Source organism: Suillus clintonianus (assembly GCF_016758775.1).
Source record: "Suillus clintonianus strain FC179 chromosome Unknown DEU56scaffold_43, whole genome shotgun sequence".
NCBI lineage: Eukaryota > Fungi > Basidiomycota > Agaricomycetes > Boletales > Suillaceae > Suillus > Suillus clintonianus.
This window is the reverse complement of record NW_024539267.1, coordinates 215087-237519: the sequence shown is the minus strand read 5'-3', so window position 1 is coordinate 237519 and position 22433 is coordinate 215087. Positions and strand designations below refer to the sequence as shown.

The window sequence follows — 22433 nt, the reverse complement described above, 5'->3', positions numbered from 1 at the left end:
CGAGGCCTGCCGTGCCTCGTCGAGTATTAAGCGCGCTAAGTACTACTAGTGGATGAAATGGAAATGTGTTCAAGCTCCGCGAATATCAAATTATCAATGTGCCACCTGATCTGGAAGGTATAGTAGTTGAAAACAAAATTATACCTCAGATTGTCACTTGAACGGCGCTTTAAATGAAACATATGTGCTTGCGCGGCTTTATGTGGAAGCTCCACGGGAGTTGATGAACTTGGTATGTGAGATAGGAGAAGGTTTGACAGGAAAAATTTGGCTGTGTAACCATGAGACTTTACACAGGTTTGATGTTGACGCCATGAGATCAGTTGATCAGTCGACGAAAGAGCATGACTACGCTCGTATACACGGTCTAGAGGCAGTGTCTTGGTGCCGTTGCTTGGAGCCTTGAGATGCGATAATGTCGGATGCAAGGGGATCCGAGACATTGAACTTCCATCTGATCGTGAACGTGCAATGGCTGAGTTTCGGGCTGCGGGAAGGAGTAGACGCGGTGAGAGACCAAACAAAACAGAAACATGCAGATGAGGATGGTAAGGGTGGGCGAACAAACGGATTTAGATAAATCCCAATAACTGCTACACGATCGTTCAAAGAAAGCGAGAAATAATGGAATGCTACCACTTGCAGGGCGCAAAACGACGGGGACAATTCCAGGATGAACAGGTAAGTCGTCTCAGATTCAGCATTAAATTGTATGCCACATACACTAATGAAACACCTAGTCGTGGACGTTTGAGGCGGCGATCAAGCTCATACCGGTCAACTTGACGATAAATGCGCTCATTTTGCTGGGACATCACGATGGAAGATTAATACAGGTGAAGTGTCACGAAGACCAAACAAACTCCTCTCATATGTATGAAGCTTGCATGAAGGTGTAAGCTCTACTCAGACATATCTGATGTGTTTGCAGTGGGCGCTTATTTACAGAAATAACCATTTACGGCAACTTGTTCGGCTAACAAAACCAACCGCAACCGGTTGACCGTCTTGTGCGACGCCATCATGCATCGTGTTATAAGCTTCATAGCCTGCAGTCAACACGATCACATAGATGAATTGTATACACCCTGCAGTCAGTCTTTCAATAACATGATATCTTCTTCCCTTTGTCTAACACTCTCTTTCACGCCGAATCAAGGGTCTTGCACCTTTGTTTAAAATTTCAGTGGAAGGCTCTTTGACCTTTGGGAACAATTTCCACTGATGTCTTGACCAAATGATGACGATGGGCATCCACAGTACTTCTCAGTCTTTCTTCATACCAGTTTTCATTCAGCATACCAGACGGAACCACTCATTTTCGACATCGATAATCTACCATATGGTTGGAAGAACAGCTCGTGCCGTATGCGGTGCCTCAAACGTAGATACTGCGTCATTCACCTCATCACGACCAACCTCTCCACCCGATGGTGAGGATGAGGAATACCAGCCTGTTGTTAATCCTGTATCAGTACCACCCATCGCAGGCGCGGATTCATGCTCCTACGACCCTTCGGATGCCACAACGCCAGATCTCATTCCGGATGGTAGCACGTATGACAACGTATCCTCCGCCACTCCCCCTGAACAATCGCCCGAGCTCTTGACTCGGAGCTTGCCTTCAACTATTGCCCTACCGCTATTGCATCCTGCACTTCAGGATTTTATCCTGCCTAAGCAGAATGCTGACGGGAGATGTTCTTCTGCCGCAAAGGGCAAGGGGAAAGTTCTGCCAGAAGAACAACCGTTCCCTGGCAAAGGTCCAGCTGATCTTCAGTTCTTGGAAGCACTGGATGATGAAGATCTGTTATATCCACCTGATTTTTCCGTGAGTTACGTCGCTCCGTCCAATTGTTGTATGTCACCATTTCCGGCTTCTAGTCAACGGAGGAATGGGTTGCACATACTCGGCCCATCCTACAGGATTATGCCAACAGGCAAATCCCTCTGCCCCTTGGTCGGAGGGTTAATGTATCAGTAATTTTTTCTGTCCATGTCACGTAAACACGCCATTGACGGTTTTCCAGCTTAACGAGCCTTCTCAATTTATCCAGGGGGCTTTACAATTGCTTGCCAATCGCGATCACCCCAAAAATCCTCCTGTTGAACCATCTCGTCAACTTGGCCCTCAGCTACTTGAGAACTTCACGGATGTGCACAGATGGGCGACAGAGTACTTTCGTGCACGTTTTGGGATGTCAACTGTGGGAAGTGATATACCCGTGGTAAGAACCACTGAGCTAAGGAATATTCAGAGTTCCCGATTAACTGTCCCCTCTAGCTTTTGACGATCATCACGAACACTTTCTATGAAGCCCACACCCAGCTTATCGATAGCATAGCAGACGCAGCACTTGACAACATGCGTGTTCGTGGAGCCGCTAGCCTGGAAATCGAGGACTTTGCTTTTGGATATGGTTGGGTGGTTCGATCAGCGCTCTAAATCTATCGCTGACTGCTTTTCATCAGACTTCGACATTAGCCAAGACTTGCCTTTTGCTGTGGAGGCTAGCTCTCGTATTTACGATACCCTTGAGCGGCACCGGCGTGAGTTATCTCTAAGGTAGTGATTGTGGGACAGTAATTTACGATCTTACTTTCCAGCTCGGTCACCATTAGAACTCCCGGCGGACCTTCCGGTGACGACAAGATCTGGCAGACGAGTCAAGCCTTCTATGCAAGCTCAGGCAGCGGTGCTAGCTGAAAGTGAGAAGCTTTCCGATGCTCGCCAGCGCAAGAAAGAAAAGGCGAAGAAAGAGCAGGAATCGGCAACTTCGAGACTCAAAGGGTCCAAGGCCGTCTCACAAAAATCAACAAATTCAGCGGGTGTGGTGGTGTGCACCCCCTCTGCCTCTATCTACCATACGCCTAACAGTGGGATCTTGCGTAACATGGAGACGAATGCAGTCGTGTTCGCAGGCTCAAAGTGTCCCACGTGCAGCAGAGTGATGCCTCCTCGCATACTCAGGACTCCCGCTAACCCCCATTCGTCATCTCCGTCTGAAGTTAGCACAAACATATCGGTTGATTGGAGTTCTGAACGGGTAACCACTGGCCCTGCCGTTAGCTCAAATTCGAGGCTAGCGCTCGTTACCGGATTCCCACCCTCCACGTCCCATGCATCATCAGGACTTACGAATACCACTGCAACGCTTTCGGAGGCAACGACTGGCACTCAGGACTCAGTACAAGCACAAGCCGCCCCTGCCAGAGGGGGTCATATCTTTTTACGTGCTAGGGGTTCGAGGGGGAATACAGCCGGCGGACGAGGGCGTGGTGGGGGTGGTAAGTCGTCAGCTCCCCTTACTATCACTATACCCGCCCGTCCGCGCCCTGTTGCCCCTACTGCGGATCCAACTGCGAGTGCGTCAACGGCACCCATAGCCCCTGCTAATGCTGTAAGGTCTGGCACTTTGGGCGGATCTGGTGGAGGCACTGGTACTGCGTTCGCAGAAGCACGTGCCCCCACTGCAAGTGTGCGACCTGGGTCTGTGAACACAGGTGGTGGTGGTACTGATCCCAAGTCGGCGGTCTTTGCTTTCACGCACGCGTATTACTCTCAATATCGTGCCAACCAGAGCGCCCCTGCGAACACTGCTGATCATCCCTCACGTGGCAGGCCAGTCGATTTTTCCGACCCAGAACATTGGATAGCATGCGCGCGCTCTGCAGTCGATTTACCTGGCTTTGCAGCACAGGTACCGGAGAGACCAGCTGTCGCAGCGAGTAGCAATGAAGCTCATACTACGTTGGCATCGATTTCTCAGGTCGACAACAGGCAGAGCAAGAAGCGTAAATTGGGTGCCAGTAAATAATAATCTTTACTTCTAATTGTCAGAGGAGCTTGCTGGTATCTGTATGTACTGTATATATGTTGCACGTTTGATGCGTGGCCCCCGGTACTCTTGTGCCCCTCGTTCGTTCTCCTGATAAACTCTGAACGGTGTGCGATATGCCTGGAACTCAGTTAGTTAGCGATGACATGGATGACTGTTAGAAGTCGGCACTAGGTACGTTGCAGGACCGCAAATGATGATCATATTTCTATCAAACACTTCAACGGATAAATTAAGGACAATTATTTCTGGGTAGGGCATTGCAGTCCCGAACGGACGTTAGCCGGCCATTGAAAAAAAATAGAAATGAGTTCCTGTTCCTTGGCACCATGATCATTCTCGATGCCAGTGACCACTTGGTTGTTGACAAGTGACTGTATTTCTGACAGGGTTGAGATCAGGTTGATCAGATAAGGAAAGGTTCTCTGATACGGCCGGAGAAAACAGACCGCCTCGGTTTTATGCTCCCCGAAATCGTCCGAGGACCGTTCTACTGTTGATGATCCTGCTGACACTGCCAGTGATGATACGTTGAAACATTGCCTCGACGAAAGTCACTCCCACCCCACCGGCGCCAGCCCCGGTTCTAATCTGGGAAGGGCGTTGTGGCTAAAGCCCTCCATTCTACATCGCCCCTTAGGTAGATCACCCATTTTTAGTGGGGCATAGAATGCTCTGGATCGAACTTTGTGTGGCCTGACAGGCGTGTCCGAGGACCCATAATCAGGCTCGTGCTGTCAGGTAAGTGGTCAGGATCACCATCATACACCCACATGACTTGTCACGTTCAAGTTCCGACAAGCTAAAGATCCGGAAAAGGCGCGGTTGTAGACTCAAATTTAAATGAACTGGAAGATCATTTACCCGCCACTGGAACGCTGGAGAGAAAGCAGCAGTCGGCCATTCCACAGACTGAATTTATATGATCAGGTGCAGCAACTTGAAGCTGAATGAGTAAAATCCCAGTCAACGACCCATTAACCCGAGGTGTCTTGATTTGTGCACTTCTTTCCGAGGCTCCGTAAGAGGAACGACAGTCCTTATCCTACGCGCTACGATCCTGTGAAGGTGACGTAGTGCTGCGCTGCTGATGTCCGGTTCCAGTAGACCTTGCCCTGATATCTGGCGCTGTTATCGGACGTTCGACGTTCAAGTGCCACAATTTTACAGGACGATGCAGACGAACGTTTTGCCTGGGAATTCGAGTACGTACTGGAGCCTCATCCGTCTTGAACTCCCATTTTTACATAAGTTCCGGTAGTAAGTTGCGGCCGGAGTCCGACACCTGCAGAGCTGAACTGATTCCCACCTTTTGAAAGTCGAGCTCCGCCGCGGTGACAATCTTCAAAATGAGGAATGTCACCTTTTGCGTCGGCAGCTGCAACAAGCACACGTTCGTCAATGCAGTTTATTATTGGAAGGTTTCAAGACAGTTGGTGGGTACACCGATGCAGTACAGGAACGGTCATGGTCTGATCTAGATCACACTGGCATGTTGCGCTACCGTTCAAAAACGTTGATAAACGTTGCTTGGCAGCTCCAGCGCTCCTTACCTCTCTAGCACGTTTTCCTCCTTGCTACATAATATCATCCAATTCCACCAAAACCAACCGACACAAGCAGACGGCAGTGGGCACAAACATGAGCTTCAAGGGCGATTCCCAAATGGAGGTGGGTTATTTGTCCTCATGTGAATCATTCATTCATATTTATGCATATTTAGGTCATCACTGTGCTTGCCAACTGCGGGACCGACATTCGCAAGGCCAGACAAGCTCTTACGACGTACATTTCACGAAAACAAGAAAAAGGACGGTCAACAGAACACGTTTTGAACAAATTGCGACAACTGGAATTGAAAGTCGGTGGCCTTGAGCTTTCACCGTCACCTCTCTCCGTTAATGACTTCCTACACATAGTTCATCAATGACACCACTTTACATTCCGCTTTCCGGGACGCTAGAGCAAATACATGTCTTCCACGGTCACCTGATCTACCCCTGCCTCGCTTTGTGCTCCGTGACACGACTGCGAGTTCTCGGGACAGTCACCAGAGCCTGCCGACGCTGCGAGACTTTACAACTCCAAGTCCCAGCCCCTCTACCCCTTATAGCTGGACCCAACCGTCTTCTTCGTCAGTTCAACCTGCAGACTCTTACATAATAGAGGAGGATCAAATACAACCTGCAGAGGCTTCGCACATGGCTTACGAGGCTTCGTCGAGGCCACCTTCGCTGTCACCCACCAGCCCCTTAGGAAAGATGCCCGTGCTTTCACCGTATGCTTATCAAATCAGCTCCGGTCGATCTCGCTCCTCTACCCTCCCATCGTCGCTTCCCCAAAAGAAATTCCGAGCTTCATACAATTCTCCACCCCCAACATCCCCTCTCCCCGATCTTCCACCGGATGCAACTGACGAATATGACTCGCGTCTCCCGCAATTGCACTTGCCGCCACCAGCCGATCACCGACATTTGTCGTTTGGATCTCAGAGCTCATCTAGCTCGCACTCTAGTTATCCAATTCCTTGTACACCCGAGATCGCTCCACCGATCTATCCTGGACTCTCTTCACGATCAACAGTAATTATCCGGGGCGACGTCCATTATCCACAACAGAGGGAAGAAAAATTGCCCCAGCAGCCGCTCGTCGTGGATCATTACCCTTCGGAGACGGACATTCCGAGCATGTTTTTACCCAGCCTAGAAGGATCCTTCAACACGTCCAAGAGCTCATTTTGTGACTTTCCCAGTCCCAACCGCGATTCACCTATACTCCGTGAACGGTCTTCCATTCGCAATTTCAGTTTTCCGCTAGACAATGTTCTGAAGCTGTGCGCTGCTTCTGTTGTTGTTCGTCGCGAGGTGGCCAAGTGCCTCCAGCAAGAGCGTGGCTACGAGCAAGATAACTGGCCAACAGTCTTGCGGGAATGTGGTATAGCTCAAGAGAATTTTCCATTACTTCTGAACGAGATGGCCCGGGAAGCGGATTTCATGTCTAGGGCGTGATTCTACGATACAATTAACTTTATTCTTATTTACCGCATTGTTATGGGTCAATCATTGGCTGTCTGTCCAGTCTGTTGTGGTTTTAGAAGCTGTCTTGGTGTTTGTAGTACTTTTGGGTCAGTACTATACAGTCGGAGATGTGTTGTATTTGGGTTGTAGCTTGATTGTACGTTGGATGTAGTTGTAGAAAAAAATGGTCCTGCTGCCTAGACGCACTGACCTACCCCTGTATAATGTTTATCGGTAGTGAATTCCTTGTATGAGTTTTCCCAATAGCTAATCTGATTTCCAAAAGCTATAGCAGGGCAACATTTCGACCAAACAGCGAATCTGTCATCATCTCAAGACAACCAGTATCAGCACTGGACGAACGTGTTTAAGTCAAGCTTAATTCCCGCTGGGGATTTTGTCAGCGTCTGAGACAGATCACGTATGCTCTTCAATCATAAAAGACATATCATTCCCAAGCCCCTGAAGTTCGGCCTCCCTGGTCGACTCTCGGTGTCCACAATGTAACCCGATGTGGGCAGTTGGGTACTGATAATCACCACTTAGGTGCTGACGTACTTCAGGGACTCGAGCAAACGTATAGCCGATCACATTTATGCTTTAGGAGGAACGTTTGTAAACATAGAAAGAGCGATGCCACGAATTGTGCACCGGAGAAGTCATCCTAGACGGCAACAGTAGAGCCGCACGGAGCTCCAGATGACACTGCTCGCTATACCCACACTCGCGTCATGCTGATTCGGACGACATGTTCACAGATGCTGAGTGGTTCGTGAGAGGGCCGTCTCCAAGGAAGGTTACAGAACCCTTGATCGCGGGCTCACTATTTTGACATTAAAAATAAAATACAGCCAAATAAGCAAGATAATACGAGTCTAGCGCATGAGAAAGAGGCGGAGTCCATACTATGTAGTACTGATGCTCTCATCCCTACTATCCCAAAACGCGGTGTGTGTAGCCAGCCTGTAAAGGCCGCGCCGTTACTGTTGTCAAGGAAGCTGAAATATGCCTCTCCAAGTTTATCAACAGAAACTGGCAGATTGATGTGTCCCAAACATCATACGTAGTTCTGAGGGTCCATGGAGGATGCGCTGTGTGCCATGCTCATCATTTGATGAAGGTTAAATTCAAAGCAAGAACTCACGTGGGCAGTGTTAGCATGGTGGTAAGTGGTATATCTCGACTACCCATTTCCTCCGTGGAGGCGCTGGAAATGTTGAGAATATGATTAATAGGTCATTTATATCACTCGTACCTCGACTGTAGGTTTATAAGAGACAGAACTATTCGATTCGATGCGATAGTGCTGTGAAGGTAGTTGAATATATGGCGAGTGTGATAACATATGTAGATCCAAACCTGACGACAGATGCTGGCGTGGCCAAGATCAGATAGTGATTAGAAGGCGTCTGCAACAACTTACCCGGCATTGCAAATATAACGTTCATGGCAGCTAGTGTGTTATGAAGTTCCAAAATGACATCAAAATGACAGAAGATCCCTTACGATTCAGGTTTAATGCAGACATAACCTTTGCGAAGGAGAAAAATTAGCTGAATCCTGGATTCTGTTAAGCAGCACGCACGGTTGGGATAATATTTGCAAAGCAGGTGATCAAGACATATGCTATCCCTTGTTTATGCAACGTTCTCCATATTACATTTGATGATGGTGTTTTCCGAAGGCCGATTATAGTCATAGCAAGTGCCAGTATATCATAACACATCGCTGAGGAAGGTGTCAGGGGATGGAATAGAACACTATCTCTGGGACGTACTGTAGACAAATAGAGTGGTCATATCATCATGGTCAACGAGCATGAAGCCACAGCTATCGTTCACTTCCATGACGGTGAAGTCAATCATCACTGCGATGGCGGTGATAATTAATTGAGGATTAACTTGTTAATTGTTTCAGACAAACTGACCCCGTAACAGGAATATCCACTGGCCAATCGTGGCTAATACCAGAAATATACGGACCCAGCTGAACCCTTTCCAAATCATGAATCTGTGCATGTTGAGGAAGCGCTTCGACAATCGAAATTACCACTGAAACGCACGGTCGTAGCATCAAATTCAAAGAAGAACAGCCAATGGATGAATTTGCTGCAAACTGCCACACAAATTGAGACGATGAATCAACGATACATTATGGCACACTCACAGAAAAGGCCAAAAAAGCACCTGTCATGATGAACCTGAGCACGTGTGTAGCAAAACGATATTTAACAGAGGATTTACTGTGACAATCTAGGACTTGGGAGCTCGGGCTGGCGATCCAGCAGCTAATGTTCATGAGAATCTGCTGCGACAGTAAATGAAGAAAATACGCACATCATAATCGCAGACGTCAGAAGAAGAATACGACCGGTGATGTATGGCAGCTGATAAAATTGGCATTTTGTGAATGCACAAATCACATAAGTGGTTACGCACTAGAGGCCATCGAGGCGGCATGCGTCTGCAAATCAAAGCAAGTTCAACTTGCCATGATTTTATATACTCCCAACTATAGGCCATGGTCATGAGTGGGAGCTCTTGAATGCGGAGCAGTAAAAAGCCCTACATGTACACACCGAGACATAGGAAATTAAGGTATTCTAAGATGTTGCTGCATTTCGAGATGACATTGGGATCTGCCCAGTTCACCATTCACCAGCCGTGTGTGGGTCCTACTTAGTCTGGGCAGCAAGGTTCTATAAATGGCCACTGGCCACTTGTCCGTCGCTTTGACTCGGAGAGAGGGAAGAAGGGGAGCTGGTTCCAGAACAGATGGAGGGATAAGCAAAAGGGAATGGGCTACCATAACCCTGTCTAATATCTATAGGGCAACCTCGGTGTGGAGAACGGTGGCGGTCGGCCTTTCCGTAAATATTCCCTGTCAGAAAAGTGTCTCTATGCAGCTTGGCGCGTAGATGACTTGGCAAAAGATTGTGCCAGTTATGATGAGCAGGTGTGGGCGGAAGATAGTGTGATTCGTGTGTGCAGAAGTGAAACTTGTTTGAACTATGGCAAAACGATCTTCATGGGGAGTCGGGCAACGGGTGCTTATGGTGCACATGAGAACCTACGCCACTGTGAGCGAGCAACAAGCCCTGGAATGACACTAGCAGTTACAGCAGCACAATGACAGTGTGCGAACTAAAGGAGAACGGACCATGATCCGGACAGTTGGATGACGAAAAAAACACATCGTGAAACTTCTAGTGGCCGCCAGACCTTCTGCGAGGGAATCTAGTCTATGCACTAGCTAGTGCACAACTGCTTGACGTCACTGGCAGGTCAAAGACTACTTACCAGCAGTGGTTGGTCACGGTGGTGAGCTCCAAGCGTCATTTCCGCTATAACCAGAATTGTGTGTCATTTCCTTGGGCGCAAAGGTGGTCCTTCTGACATGGAAGAGTATTATTCACCGCTCCTGGTTGGCTCCCGGCATCTGAACAATACGCGAAACTCGGAGTTGCCTTTAGATAAACTTTTCCCGTCGGAGGCCAAGCCTGAGGCCTGAGGGTTTGTCGATTTATTCTGAGATCTTGGTCTGTTTTTGCAACCGTGATTCGACTTACATAAGTCAGGCATGATGATGATAGGCGCTCAGTTGGAACTTTTCACACTGGACTGAAGTCGAGTTATCGTACGCGTTATTTTCCAAAGTTTGGTTGCTTGAACTGATCTGCCGAGCTAGGTACTTCGAGGACAACGCACAGAATTTCCTGTAACCCTTTCCCGAGTCCGCTTCATCACCTGAATCCCCGAGCATCAGAAGACCACTCAAAGTTTCGACTCGGTCATTTTTAACACAGATTCAAGGAATGGTGCAGAGGAAAAGACTCTTATTGCAATTTTTGCAGTACCAGGACTTCACTACATGCATATATGAAGGTTGTCATACTGAAGCAACAAGAAGGCCCCAAGGGCCAACGAGGCGCATGTAGAAGGAGCTTTCAAGGATTCTTGGACTGGAAAGCGTTGCACAATTTGATTACTGGGTGCAGCACGTCTCGCAGCGAAGCCAAACCTACAATCCAGACCCTCCTTTGACCCTTCATGCGCAGTCTGTTTCGGTTCGAATTAGGCAATTTGGTTTCGGAGGAAGTGACGTCATTGGTTGGTCTGAACAGAATATTAATGACGTCGCATTGCGGTCATTCAGCCTGGATAAAACCAGAAAACACAGGCGGATGACTCCACCAAATCCTTTCATCCTACCATGTCTCTCCCGCCAGCACCCAAAGACATTTCAGAACACCCCAAGGCAGGCTCTGTCGTCGCACCAACCGACAAGGCTGCCAAGGAAGCTGATGTCTCCAGAAAGGTTAGTTTTTCATAGTTCAAACAATATTTGCTTAATCGGTTGTTGGGTCAGATCAATTTCTACGGCGTGATCGAAGCGTTTCGTCAGGGGCGTATGCCAGACAATCATCAAATAGACGAGACACTACAGTATCTGCTGCAAACGTCACCAGTGGATGAGCACAAGCTCTCTTCAGAAGGCCGAAAACTTGTTCAAGACGCCCGTGAAATCATTGAAACTGCGCGTGTCATAGTCAAGCAGAAAAATGCCGACGAACTTTTTCAAAATTTCATCTGGAATACCCGCGATATTTCTCTTGACAGCGCGAAGATGGACCCTGGCGCAGCCTCGTCCGTCGATCGCGCCAAAATCGACGAAGACCGTCAGACTGGTGCGCACGCGCTCGTACCTTGATATTGAAGAGTACTGAATGTATTTTGAATTTGCTAGCCGTTCGCCATCTTCGCACCATTCTTTCCCTTATTCTCACCAATTCCGAAGTTCGCAAGCTACTTTCCGACTTCTCGGTCATTGGGCGAGACTTGCTCGCAAAGGGTGCTTCGAAACTCGCTGAGAATTTGCGTCCTGGTGAGGAAGAGCTTGCCCATGTCGACGAGGCTGCTCCCCAAGATCAGTTTGTTACCAAGGGTGGACGCCAAGTTGGCCCTAGTGAAACACCGGTTCTGGAGGCGAAAGTCCCCGGAACGGACACTACCGTCGAGCAACACCCTCGCGCTGATGACGCCACGGTGACCACGGGGGATGGCTCACAGAAATCTGGGAATCAATTAGTTGGCGAGGGCCGTGCTGCTGTCGAGGGCGCCAAGGATAATACGAAAGACACAGTATCTCAGGTTAAAGGTACCGCCCAAGAGAAAGCAGACCAGGCCCGCCAGCAAGGGTGTGTAGTTCTTCTAATGCAAGTCGTGTGCTCACCCACTTCTCAAGGAACTTGGAAGGTGTTGCACCTGACACTTCGTCTTCAGAGACTGAGGGGAAAAAGCTGGGGTTCAAAGAACGCATTCGCGGTTATGCAGTATGCCGATGTTTTCCTCGTCTCAAGTCGCTATTCCTGATGGTTGTGTCACAGGGTGGTATCGGCGATCGCATCCCCCAGCAGCATCGGGACCGAGCATCCGAGCACGTTGAGCGAGGACGTAAGTTCTTAGCCGAGGAGTACTTCCCTGTAGGGCGCCGTGATCAATTCATCCATCGTGGCAAGAAGGTTATAATTGAATGCCAAAAGCATGACGATTACCAAGACGCTATCAGATGGTTACTTGACGAAGTTGAGCGGTATGCCTCCCAGGGGCAGATTGCTGCTGGTCACGGAAAGGAACGCGGCAGTGCTATAACGCAGGTGTGTTCGGTACCGGTGTAAAATGTTTTAGCTCGATCTAATTTTTGTGAAGGATAAAGCGCTAAATGCCGCGATGGCTGAACTTCGTACCCTGCTCGAGCGCTTTGCTGACGGCCGCAGCATGGATGGTATTTTCGACGCCTCAAATGCTCTCATCGACGATGCTCGTCGTGATGAAGAGTTTAGGAGCTGGTTTCATCGTTTGAATACGTACATTCGCAAAGTAAGTGCCATTAATTGACACGATATAACTTACTTAGGGCGGCGTAGGTTTTACTTGAGGCGGGCTTTTTGCTGGAAGACGATTGCAACCGTGAGGGTAACGAGATACTCGACTCAGGTCGCCAGTTCTGGGACCACAAGTACAAAGAGCACTTCGACAACCTCTTCGATGCTATTGGCAAATGGTTCTCGGCGATGGGAGAAGATCCCTTGAACAAGCGCTTCGGCGAAGACTGGGCTCGATTAACGCGTGACCTACTGTTTGATAGTGAAGGTAGCTTGAAGTTCAAGGCTGATCTTTGGAGCGACATCCGAAACGTCATCTTGCCTACGATGATGCAACAGGTACGTCACTAGTTAGGCGCTAGTGCAAGAGGCTAATCAGGTTTGCGCTCCAGGTCGGATATTTGCCCATTCCGCGTGTCGAGTACACCGACGATGCTCTTGACCTTGTCGTTGAGAACATCACTCTTCAAGGACGCAATCTGTTTCCCAACGTTATAGTCGTGGAGGCATATAACCTTTTGAAGTTTAGCCCGTACAGCGACATTCAAGACGAACGTCATCACGAGTTCACGATCACACTCTCCCAGATCCAGGCAGACATCCGGGACGTTGCCCTCTACTTCCGTAAGAAGACATTCCCCAGGATGAGGGACTCTGGCATAGCGGACGTTATTCTTGGTGGACAGGGCATGACGGTGACTATCCAGCTTGTGTCTGCCGACAAAGATCGCAGCTCCGTATTCAAGGTCAAGAACGTACACGTCAAGGTGGATTCGCTGAGGTTTAGCATTCGCGATTCGAAGCACGATTTGTTTTATAAGACTCTCAAGCCAATCGCGACAACCGTGGTGAAGAAGCATATACAGAAGGCGGTCGCACAGGCAATCAGGACTGGCCTGGAATATCTAGACGGACAGCTCGTCACCGTGAGGGACCGCATGGAGGAGTCAAAGACAAACGAGGAGATGAGTCGCCGCCAGGTGTTGCAAGATGTGAGTGTTGGTCAGTTTCGAGAGTTATCCTGCTTACCATGGCGTTCAGCTGTTCAAACACAAGAAGGACGAATCTGCGTCGATTAAGACATCGGAGAGCAAGTCTCATTTCAAAGTTGTCCATAATAAGCGCTCTTCGATGATCCAGGAAGGTCACCCAGCTGGATGGGTCAATCGAACGACCGAGCGCGAGGAGAAGGCGAAGGAGGGGAAGGAATGGAGGAGTGAAGCGTAAGTCTACCTTTCGATCACCAAGGCATAATATTGCTGATTCCAGTATGTACAGTTTCTGGATTGTGCACGACCCTGCCGCCTCTGCCACCTCTTCCTCTTAAATACCGCTTCTTGGATTTGGGAGCGCGAGGTATTTCTGTGTTACCCTTCTCTTCTGGAATCATGAGTGGATGATGATGCCGGAGTTCAAACACGATCGCTCTATGGTAACCGGTTTGTGTAATTATATGGCCCATACTTGTATCATCTAATGGTGTAGCTAATGCATCTTGTGTCGTCTGGACTTTTATGCCAACCTCTCGCAGGTTTGAAAGTTGCAATTCTTAGGAGTGAAATGGCTGACCAGGATATTGCACGTTCATTGATGAGTCTCGTTTATCTGCCTACCCTAAGCCCCACGAAAGTCCAGCGCCTGTCTCATAACACTCTTGCTTATCAACTGTATTGAGTGATATATACTAAACACTAGAGCTCAACACGGCGTGAGTCATCGTCGCATCACTCGTTCACTGATATCGATCGGACACCTGGCTGGTAGATAGGCGATTATCAATTACATTTGGTGGCACGACTCTAACGTGGGCGACTAATGATATTGAGAGTTGAGCTACCACAAACCAGCTGGTGCGTAGGTGATTCACTTTCACCACTTCGGCACCCTTAGCGGCTCGCCACTAATCTTGTGGGTATTCAACACGATACACCACTCTGGCAAGTCCAACCTCCTTCCATATTCACAGCGGACACTAAGTATACAGCCCCCGGGCCAGGGTCAACGACTATGGCACCATTTCGTGCATCGGAAGCAACCGATGTCCACATGTCCAAACAGAGGAGCACACGTGTACCAAGGCCCCTATTTGCCCGTCCCCTCGTTGACCCTTCGTTATCACCTCCCTTGCCAAATGACAATGATCAAATATTCCAGCGAGAAAAACATGAAGTTTATCAGTCACAGGACCGATGAATTGTCACTTATTGATCCACACGCCTCTCCTATCCACGTGCACCACCCCGAGCTGAACATCCATCGGCTGCCAGTGGAACTTCTACAGCAAATATTCTTGCTCGCCGTTAACGATGTGCAGGACTGTCCTTATATTTTCTCATATGATTATACCACCGTCTCGGCCAACTTTGCCAGCCCTCCCCTAATCTTCACTCGCGTTTGCCACCTTTGGCGGGCGGTCGCACAATCAACGACAGAGATCTGGTCGCGCATCGAGGTTTCGCTTACTGGTGGAGATGAACCATCATCGGAGTCGTTCCTTTCCTGTCTGCTCCAACGTTGGCTCGCCCTCTCCGGCAGTCAGCCTCTTACCATTCACCTCATACAGCACAAAACACCATTGACAAGCCAGACAGATATCACGCTGCTTGACATCCTTCGTTCCGAGAGCAGGCGGTGGGAAACGTTGATGTGTAGTGGGCTCAGGGAAGAGGAATGTCTCAGTTGTAACTTTGACACACCACAGTTGAGAACCTTGAGATGTGCCTGGTCAGATGTAGCCAGATTCAATGCACCCAATCTCCATCGACTACATATCGTCCAATGGTTTCCTGACATCTGCCCTATTCCTACCTGCAAAAATTTACGCCATCTTCGTCTCTTAAGCGCTTCCCCTCAAACCATACGCTCCAATTTGATGGCTTTTCCTGTCCTGGAAACTATTGCGGTACATCGACTTTTGTATTCTCGCGGTAGAAGTTATTCGTTCATGCACTCTTGCCTCGAATCGATGACTCTCCCCCTTTCCCTGGATGCTGCTCGTCCGCACTTGTTTATCGAAATATTCGATGAAGTTCATCTGCCCAAGTTGCAAAAATTGATTTTGGTGGGGCGCCTAAAGAAATCGCATGTCGACCTTGTTACGGACGCGCTGGCAGTTACTTCTTGCAATGTGCAAGTGGTGGATTTTCGTACGAACACACCGCAGGACGAAGTTGTGGATATTGTTGAGTCGTTGCTCTCAGTTGTGAGGGAGGTTTCTCTCCATGGGAAAGTGCTCTGCTGTCGTGCCCCGCGCAATTAGCCATGCATTTTCTACCACTCAAAAACACCATCGAACCAGTTGGGACACAATGTACAATTGGAACCTGGGAGGAAAGGAATGAAGATACTCAAACGGTATTCACTTTCTATAATACAGACTTGTTTGACACGCAAGTTTCAACGCTTGAAGCTTGGTTCGGCCTGTTGCAGGCCATGGCACCTATTGGTAGTAGCTTTGTTATGCAATTTGTGGTGCACAATGCAGTGAATGATGAGTGTTCTATGACCCAGCAGCAAGCAACGTCACCAGCCATGAGAAATCTAGGACGTATTGGCGCGCGCGCTCGAGAGAAACCAGCCATGCTCAGCCCTACAAGCAATCTTCTAAACGATATCGGGCATCAGAGGCAATCCAAATGTGCCCCGAGACGTGTGACCCGATAAGACTACGACTTCTTATCATCCTCAACATCATTTTCAAGTGCCGATCTCCCAGTAAGATCACCAGTGTCAACTCCATCCTGCTTGTCTCCCACGTACCAGTCCTGATTACGCTGGGGACCGTTGTACTGTGAACAGAAATGCGCGAGTATCCAAGACAAATTGGGGTCCTCGCTCAATCATTCGAGAGAGCAGTCCATCCAGAGTACGACTCGATCCATAAGATCGAAGAGCATATAATATTTAGTTAGAACGACGATGACGGGGACTCGACAAAGGGGTGAGTAGCCAATTTTCCACCTGCGGGGAACGATGGACATTGGTCAACTTACTGTTTCCCAGCTTTCCGTCACGCTTCAATGTGAGGAATGCCTCCGTGCCGGACTCAGTAATCGCCCGCCTGCACGGGGTATCTCAAAGCATGGCCTTCTGTGCTTGGCGTCCGCTTGGCACATGGACACAACAGAACAGACAGCGTGGAGCTGATATTTAAAAACAGGCTGAGATCACCGACGACCAATGAAATCTTGAACTGTTGTAAGGTTGCCTTCTTCCCCCGGTCCAAAACCTTTGTTGTCATGGAGGACAAATCTATCGATCTGTTATGAGATGAACTCGGCGTCGATGTTAGCCTTGCTGGCCTGTTATGCGAAGCGAGCTATGGGCATAGGCGTTAGTAACGCTGGGTGTTTGAGTCTCGTGAGCAGCCCACCGCTTTCTCCATTCCGAATGCGTGATTGATCAACGAAGATTTTCCGATGTCGGTCAATTGTAAGCACGTTGTCAAATAAGGCATGAGACCAAAGAAAACTTGACACCTTTCATATGACCAGAAATCGGAACCTTGGGGGCCTCGTGTCAACTTCCTGAAGAATGGCGCTTCATGGTTATCCTGACTCACCGAGGACAAATCAGAATATTTCGTCAGTGGTGGGTTTGAAGCTCTGGGTGTTCACCAAAAGAAGAAATAGGTTACGCAGCTCGCTATCTACGGCTTAGATGACTATCAATGCAAGACGTAGTAATGTAGGTCCTTACTTCGGTTGCAGTATTCCCGGAAAGCTCGACGACGATCTTGATTTTTTTCTTGTGGAACGTGATGTATTCTGTTCATATTGTGTTGGGTCCGTCAGTGATCGAGGCGAGAGTGCAATGATTACTGCTTGAGCTTTACCTTGTGTCTCAGGTTCTTCTCTTACATCAGATACCCGAAAAATGTCTTCGGTGTCAAAATCGGTGTCAAAATCGATGTCTTCATACTTGGTCTTGGTTCCAAACTTCTTGTGCCGTATACGAAGGAAAATGAATCCTCAATAGAAAGTTTTCTATGATAAAAACACAGGAACAGTTCAGAAGGGCATATTTGTTCGAGTCGAGTGCCTACATGAGTGGAGAAAATGTCTGTCGCAAATTCTTTCCTGCTGCGCATGCATCTTGCCGATCCACACTTCAGCAGACTCTACATTCTTTGCCGATTTGCTGAAATTGCCATAGACACCTATTTGACATAATTAACGAAAGTGACCTTAAGCTGATGAAGAGTCGAGTACTCCAGGTGTGGAGAGGACAGGGAACCATTGAGGGGTGAAGAGAATTGGCCATGCTCAGGAAACCTGATGGGACAAGTTAATAGAGTCTCCGTGCCAGCGATAGATGAATGTGGGGCGTGTGGTCAGCTACGGGGTAAGCTCGTTTCACCTACTTAGTACTTACTGTAGAAGGACGATTGAACTTGAGCGAGGGCCAAGCTGCGCCAGCAGGAGTCTCGTTCGTCAGACCGCCAGTCCAAAAATCAATCATCGCATGACTAGAAAATTACAATGTCTTGTGAGTAAGCTTCGCTCTAGCACTATAATCTCCCGGAGTACGGCATTGAAAACAGACTTCTTCGACCTCCCTATTCCGTGATGCACAAGCGTGAAGTGAACTTCAACAATAGCACCAGCCAGCTTGCGGTCGTAATCCTGTGCAGCAATGAGTTGATAGACATTGCCATATGCAGGGAGTGGTACAATGAGTAGGCACAATCTTTGCTATTTTGATGCGATTGGATGCGGGACGTCAACGCCCCGGTCCATAAAGATCGTCGTTCGACCAGATACCTTGTACTTACTACGGCCCAGCTAAAATGTCGCGGGAGCTATGTAAAGTCAGTATCGAGTCGGAGTGTCAAAATCAATTCACTCACGCCAACGTTCTAGGTAACGTTATTAAACAAGGTAACTTGGTTCCTTCCTATCCCTTGTTGATGCATGATATGGCCGTGGCCAGCGCCATGACATGGGTTATATCGTTGTTATGTACAAGTTTGGTGGCCGCACAGCGGGGTCGAACAAGCTTGTACATGGCAAACATACTACGCGGAACTTCCGCGGGATCAAATTGTTTCTATTTGACAATTGCGTCAATGTAGCGTAAAGTGTGCCTATGAAGCACTACTGTGCCTACATAGTGTTGTCACTCGGGCTACGGCATTATGTCTTGTACTGATGCCCTACGCCTCACATCTCTCACGGTGACTGCACACTGCCCACTGGATCTAGATTTGACGTCTAGGAGAGGTTCACACACTGAAGTCTGCAGTGATTATAAGGCTGCTCTCAGTGCTGAACAACTCTCATTGCTCAGTACTCAGTCCCGATATCATTTACCTTTCCTTCATGGACGCTTCACAGATAAAAGAGAAGATCGGCCGATTTCGAATCCTCATCATTGGAAGAGCAAATGCAGGAAAAACCACCATCCTTCAGAGAGTTTGTAACACGCGCAACGACCCAGACATATTTAACAGCGCTGGAGAAAAGGTGCGCATCGTGATGCTAGTCCGCGGCTGATAGTGATGTGTCTCATGAACATCAGATCGATGCCACTGTTTTAAAGGGATCCAGAGAGGTAACGTATGCTATCGTCAGTTTGCAACATGAACTGACGTGTTCTCAGCGTGGAGAACACGATATCGAGAATGAAATGGTGTTTCGAAGCAACCCAGGATTCATATTCCATGATTCACGCGGTTTTGAAGCAGGCGGAGAATCTGAGTATGACAAGGTAAAAGCATTTATTGCAGGACGTTCGAAGAAAACGAGTATAAAGGATCAAATTCATACTATATGGTAATTGGTCAAGTTGGTCACAGGCACTGGCTCACTTTTTTTTTTGACATAGGTACTGCATCCCGATGGACGAGGTAAGTAGGGCTTTCACCCAAGGCGAAATCAAGTTTTTCTCTGAGTGCGACACCGGAAGCAGTAAGCTTTTGCATCTGTCCGTTGATCGACTGATTCGTAACCTTAGCTCCTCAGTTCCGGTGATCGTAGTATTTACCAAATTCGATGCCCTTTACGACGTCGAATTCGCACGACTACTAAGGGAAGGAAGATCGAGGAAAGATGCTAAAGCACTGGCCCCGAAGCATGCTGAGGAGGCATTTACGAACGGGCCACAATTGAGGATTCTATACCACTCCAAGGATATCCAACGGCCTCCGAAATGTCATGTATGCCTCCCTGGTAAGCTGTGGATAGTTGAATTGCAATACATGATGACCGTTCATCCATCAGACATGAACAAGGGTAATGCCAATTGTGGGCCACTCATCGAACGCACGGCTGGAACTCTGGACAATGGAGTCCTTCAGCAACTGTTCGTCTCAACTCAGCATACCAACTTGGAACTCTGCATGAAATATGCAGTAGAAAAGTAATTGCCCATAATTTCATTTGCTTGCCACGAGCGTCACTGACTATTGTCCAGAACACTTGCAAGATTTATTGCCTCTGATGAGAAAATCGCGTCTGAGGACGTAATAGCGATTTTGGGTTCCTGGTTTCCACATATTCTGGTAAGATTGTAGGAATGTTCGAAAGTTGCTCTCATTTATGTTGGGTGTTTGCTTGCAGGCGGTATGTTTGTTGATTATCTGTGTTTGAGCCGTGCTAATCGAAGTCGTCGCCTACTACTCGCAGCTTGTGAGTGTGTCAATCCTCCTTCCAGCTCGGGTCATGCTGATCGAAGTCATTTGCCCACTATTCGCAGGCTGTGAGCGTGTTGACCTCCTTCGCACTTGAGCCATGCTGACTGAAGTCATTGCACGCCGTTCGTAGTATGTGAGTGTGTCGATCCTGCTTCGAGCTCGAGCTATACTGATCGCAATCATTGCCCACTGTTCGCAGAATGTGAGTCTGTCAATCCTGCCTCGAGCTCAAGCCATGCTGATCGAAGTATTTGCCCACTGTTCTTAGCGTGTGAGTGTGTCGATCCTCCTTTGATCTCGAGCCATGCTGATCAAGGTCATTTCCCACTGTTCGCAGGATGTGAGTGTGTTGATCCTCCTTTGAGCTCAAGCCATGTTGATCAAAGTCATTGTACGCTGTTCGCAGGATGTGAGTGTGACAATCCTCCTTCGGACTTGAGCCATACTGATCAAAGTCATTGCCCACTGTTTGCAGTGGGTGAGTGTGTCGATCCTCCTTAGAGCTCGAGTTATGCTGATCGAAGTCCTTGCCCACTATTCACAGGATGTGAGTGTGTCAATCCTCCTTAGCGCTCGTGTCATGCTGATCGAAGTCATTGTCCCTGTTCGCAGCGTGTGAGTGTGTCGATCCTACTTCGAGCTTAAGTTATTCTGACCAAAGTCATTTCCCAATGTTTGCAGTGGGTGAGTGTGTCGATCCCCCTTCGAGCTGGAGCTGTACTGATCGAACTCATTTCCCACTGTTCACAGGATGTGAGTCTGTTGATCCTCCTTTGAGCTCGAGCCATGCTGATCGCAGTCATTTCCCACTTTTCGCAGGATGTGAGTCTGTCGATCATCCTTCGGAGCCATGCTGATCGAAGTCATTTCCCACTGTTCGCAGGATGTGAGTCTGTCGATCCTCCTTATCGTTCCAGCCATGTTGATCGATGTCATTTCCACTCTTCGCAGGATGTAAGTCTGTCATCCTGTTTCGAGCTCGAGCCATGCTGATCGAAGTCCTTGCCCACTGCTCGCAGTATGTGAGTGTGTTGATCCTGCTTTGAGCTCGAGCCATGCTGATCGAGGTCATTGCCCACTGTTGGCAGGCTGTGAGTGTGTTTATCCTCCTTCGAGCTTGAGCGATGCTGATCGAAGACTGTTCACAGGACGTGAGTGTGTCAATCCTCCTTCAACGAGCCATGTTGATCAAAGTCATTGCCCACTGTTCGCAGTGGGTGAGTGTGTCGATCCTACTTCAAGTTTGAGCAATGCTGATCGAAGTCATCATTGCCCACTGTTTGCAGTATGTGAGTGTGTTGATCCTGCTTCGAGCTCGAACCGTACTGATTGAAGACATTGCCCACTGTTCGCAGAATGTGAGTCTGTCGATCCTGCTTGGCGCTCGAACCATACTGAATGAAGTCATTGTCCCCTGTTCTCAGCGTGTGAGTGCGTCGATCCTCCGAGCTTGAGCCATGCTGATTAAAGTCATTGCCCACTGTTTGCAGTGGGTGAGTTTGTCGATTCTCCTTCGAGCTCGAGCCATGTTGATTGAAGTCCTTGCCCACTGTTTGCAGTATGTAAGTGTGCCGACCCTCCTTCAAGCTCGAGCCATGCTGATCGAAGTCGTTGTCCAATGTTCGCAGGATGTGAGTGTGTTGATGCTGCTTCGAGCTCGAGCCATGCTGATCGAATTAATTGCCCGCTGTTATAGCTTGTGAGTGTGTCGATCCTCCGAGCTCGAGCCGTGCTGATCGAAGCCATTTACCACTGTTCGCAGCGTGTGAGTGTGGCGATTCTCCTTCGAGCTCGAGCCATGCTGATCGAAGTCATTGCGCACTGTTCGCAGGGGGTGAGTGTGTCGATCCTCTTTCAAACTCGAGCCGTGCTGACTGAAGACATTGTCCATCCGTCGATAGCGAGTGAGTAGAGCGATCCTTTGTCCGAGTTCGAGCCTTGCTGAATGAAGAAATTCCTTATCCATTGGCAGGATGTGAGTATATTCATCCTTCACCGTACTTGAGCCGTACTCACCAAGTCGTTGATAGTTTGTTAGTGTATTCATCCTCTCTTGACCT

At 48.6% G+C, this 22433-nt stretch overlaps 9 protein-coding genes across 9 annotated transcripts; 6 read left to right on the top strand and 3 right to left on the bottom strand.

The window, feature by feature from the left end:
• The first annotated feature begins 526 nt into the window (after positions 1 to 526).
• On the top strand, positions 527 to 934 carry DEU56DRAFT_401315 (uncharacterized protein). Its single transcript, XM_041346042.1, has 2 exons — positions 527 to 681; positions 741 to 934. The coding sequence occupies exons 1-2, from the start codon at positions 625 to 627 to the stop codon at positions 897 to 899; spliced, it is 216 nt and encodes a 71-aa protein (XP_041207684.1). The 5' UTR covers positions 527 to 624; the 3' UTR covers positions 900 to 934.
• A 408-nt stretch (positions 935 to 1342) lies between these two features.
• DEU56DRAFT_913528 (uncharacterized protein) lies at positions 1343 to 3818 on the top strand (the record flags this gene model as incomplete). The annotated part of the gene is made up of 6 exons (XM_041357534.1): positions 1343 to 1831; positions 1885 to 1980; positions 2031 to 2228; positions 2285 to 2420; positions 2473 to 2550; positions 2608 to 3818. 6 exons carry the CDS (start codon positions 1343 to 1345, stop codon positions 3816 to 3818), a joined length of 2208 nt encoding a protein of 735 aa, XP_041207683.1.
• Positions 3819 to 5480: 1662 nt separating this feature from the next.
• DEU56DRAFT_756784 (uncharacterized protein) lies at positions 5481 to 6847 on the top strand (the record flags this gene model as incomplete). The annotated part of the gene is made up of 3 exons (XM_041350064.1): positions 5481 to 5510; positions 5563 to 5700; positions 5759 to 6847. 3 exons carry the CDS (start codon positions 5481 to 5483, stop codon positions 6845 to 6847), a joined length of 1257 nt encoding a protein of 418 aa, XP_041207682.1.
• A 1018-nt stretch (positions 6848 to 7865) lies between these two features.
• On the bottom strand, positions 7866 to 9624 carry DEU56DRAFT_401198 (uncharacterized protein). Its single transcript, XM_041346041.1, has 14 exons — positions 9425 to 9624; positions 9295 to 9367; positions 9193 to 9242; positions 9100 to 9143; positions 9023 to 9042; positions 8919 to 8971; positions 8784 to 8866; positions 8634 to 8723; positions 8442 to 8584; positions 8363 to 8387; positions 8280 to 8309; positions 8216 to 8228; positions 8112 to 8162; positions 7866 to 8063 (listed from the first exon to the last, which is right to left on the bottom strand). Exons 1-14 carry the CDS (start codon positions 9508 to 9510, stop codon positions 7997 to 7999), a joined length of 828 nt encoding a protein of 275 aa, XP_041207681.1. The 5' UTR covers positions 9511 to 9624; the 3' UTR covers positions 7866 to 7996.
• A 1360-nt stretch (positions 9625 to 10984) lies between these two features.
• On the top strand, positions 10985 to 13974 carry DEU56DRAFT_401150 (uncharacterized protein). Its single transcript, XM_041346040.1, has 9 exons — positions 10985 to 11173; positions 11225 to 11543; positions 11603 to 12053; positions 12101 to 12188; positions 12243 to 12512; positions 12565 to 12735; positions 12783 to 13079; positions 13133 to 13732; positions 13782 to 13974. The coding sequence occupies exons 1-9, from the start codon at positions 11069 to 11071 to the stop codon at positions 13965 to 13967; spliced, it is 2487 nt and encodes an 828-aa protein (XP_041207680.1). The 5' UTR covers positions 10985 to 11068; the 3' UTR covers positions 13968 to 13974.
• A 1339-nt stretch (positions 13975 to 15313) lies between these two features.
• DEU56DRAFT_808327 (uncharacterized protein) lies at positions 15314 to 16142 on the top strand. The gene has a single exon (XM_041353424.1). It carries the CDS (start codon positions 15385 to 15387, stop codon positions 15997 to 15999), a length of 615 nt encoding a protein of 204 aa, XP_041207679.1. The 5' UTR covers positions 15314 to 15384; the 3' UTR covers positions 16000 to 16142.
• A 505-nt stretch (positions 16143 to 16647) lies between these two features.
• Positions 16648 to 18654, bottom strand: DEU56DRAFT_756781 (uncharacterized protein; the record flags this gene model as incomplete). The annotated part of the gene is made up of 10 exons (XM_041350063.1): positions 16648 to 16700; positions 16733 to 16800; positions 16874 to 16968; positions 17113 to 17292; positions 17439 to 17506; positions 17575 to 17680; positions 18114 to 18207; positions 18285 to 18364; positions 18514 to 18540; positions 18625 to 18654. 10 exons carry the CDS (start codon positions 18652 to 18654, stop codon positions 16648 to 16650), a joined length of 801 nt encoding a protein of 266 aa, XP_041207678.1.
• A 283-nt stretch (positions 18655 to 18937) lies between these two features.
• Positions 18938 to 20470, top strand: DEU56DRAFT_401094 (uncharacterized protein). The gene is made up of 8 exons (XM_041346039.1): positions 18938 to 19204; positions 19260 to 19292; positions 19341 to 19513; positions 19566 to 19648; positions 19703 to 19909; positions 19961 to 20099; positions 20154 to 20306; positions 20436 to 20470. Exons 1-7 carry the CDS (start codon positions 19061 to 19063, stop codon positions 20251 to 20253), a joined length of 879 nt encoding a protein of 292 aa, XP_041207677.1. The 5' UTR covers positions 18938 to 19060; the 3' UTR covers positions 20254 to 20306; positions 20436 to 20470.
• An 835-nt stretch (positions 20471 to 21305) lies between these two features.
• Positions 21306 to 22339, bottom strand: DEU56DRAFT_913524 (uncharacterized protein; the record flags this gene model as incomplete). The annotated part of the gene is made up of 3 exons (XM_041357533.1): positions 21306 to 21511; positions 21695 to 22040; positions 22124 to 22339. The coding sequence occupies 3 exons, from the start codon at positions 22337 to 22339 to the stop codon at positions 21306 to 21308; spliced, it is 768 nt and encodes a 255-aa protein (XP_041207676.1).
• Between the last annotated feature and the right edge of the window lie 94 nt (positions 22340 to 22433).

Bases quoted from the DNA above. Each gene is read 5' to 3' on its own strand.
- DEU56DRAFT_401150 (XM_041346040.1), top strand. From the start codon at position 11,069: ATGTCTCTCCCGCCAGCACCCAAAGACATTTCAGAACACCCCAAGGCA. The intron at 11,174-11,224 runs GTTAGTTTTTCA...TTGTTGGGTCAG, and splicing joins AAGCTGATGTCTCCAGAAAG to ATCAATTTCTACGGCGTGAT. The intron at 13,080-13,132 runs GTACGTCACTAG...TTTGCGCTCCAG, and splicing joins TGCCTACGATGATGCAACAG to GTCGGATATTTGCCCATTCC.
- DEU56DRAFT_808327 (XM_041353424.1), top strand. From the start codon at position 15,385: ATGTGTAGTGGGCTCAGGGAAGAGGAATGTCTCAGTTGTAACTTTGAC.
- DEU56DRAFT_401315 (XM_041346042.1), top strand. From the start codon at position 625: ATGGAATGCTACCACTTGCAGGGCGCAAAACGACGGGGACAATTCCAG. The intron at 682-740 runs GTAAGTCGTCTC...TGAAACACCTAG, and splicing joins GACAATTCCAGGATGAACAG to TCGTGGACGTTTGAGGCGGC.
- DEU56DRAFT_401094 (XM_041346039.1), top strand. From the start codon at position 19,061: ATGGACGCTTCACAGATAAAAGAGAAGATCGGCCGATTTCGAATCCTC. The intron at 19,293-19,340 runs GTAACGTATGCT...ACGTGTTCTCAG, and splicing joins TTTTAAAGGGATCCAGAGAG to CGTGGAGAACACGATATCGA. The intron at 19,514-19,565 runs GTAATTGGTCAA...TTTTTGACATAG, and splicing joins GATCAAATTCATACTATATG to GTACTGCATCCCGATGGACG.
- DEU56DRAFT_401198 (XM_041346041.1), bottom strand. From the start codon at position 9,510: ATGGTGAACTGGGCAGATCCCAATGTCATCTCGAAATGCAGCAACATC. The intron at 9,043-9,099 runs GTAAATCCTCTG...TCATCATGACAG, and splicing joins CCAAGTCCTAGATTGTCACA to GTGCTTTTTTGGCCTTTTCT. The intron at 8,064-8,111 runs GTACGAGTGATA...CAACATTTCCAG, and splicing joins CTTATAAACCTACAGTCGAG to CGCCTCCACGGAGGAAATGG.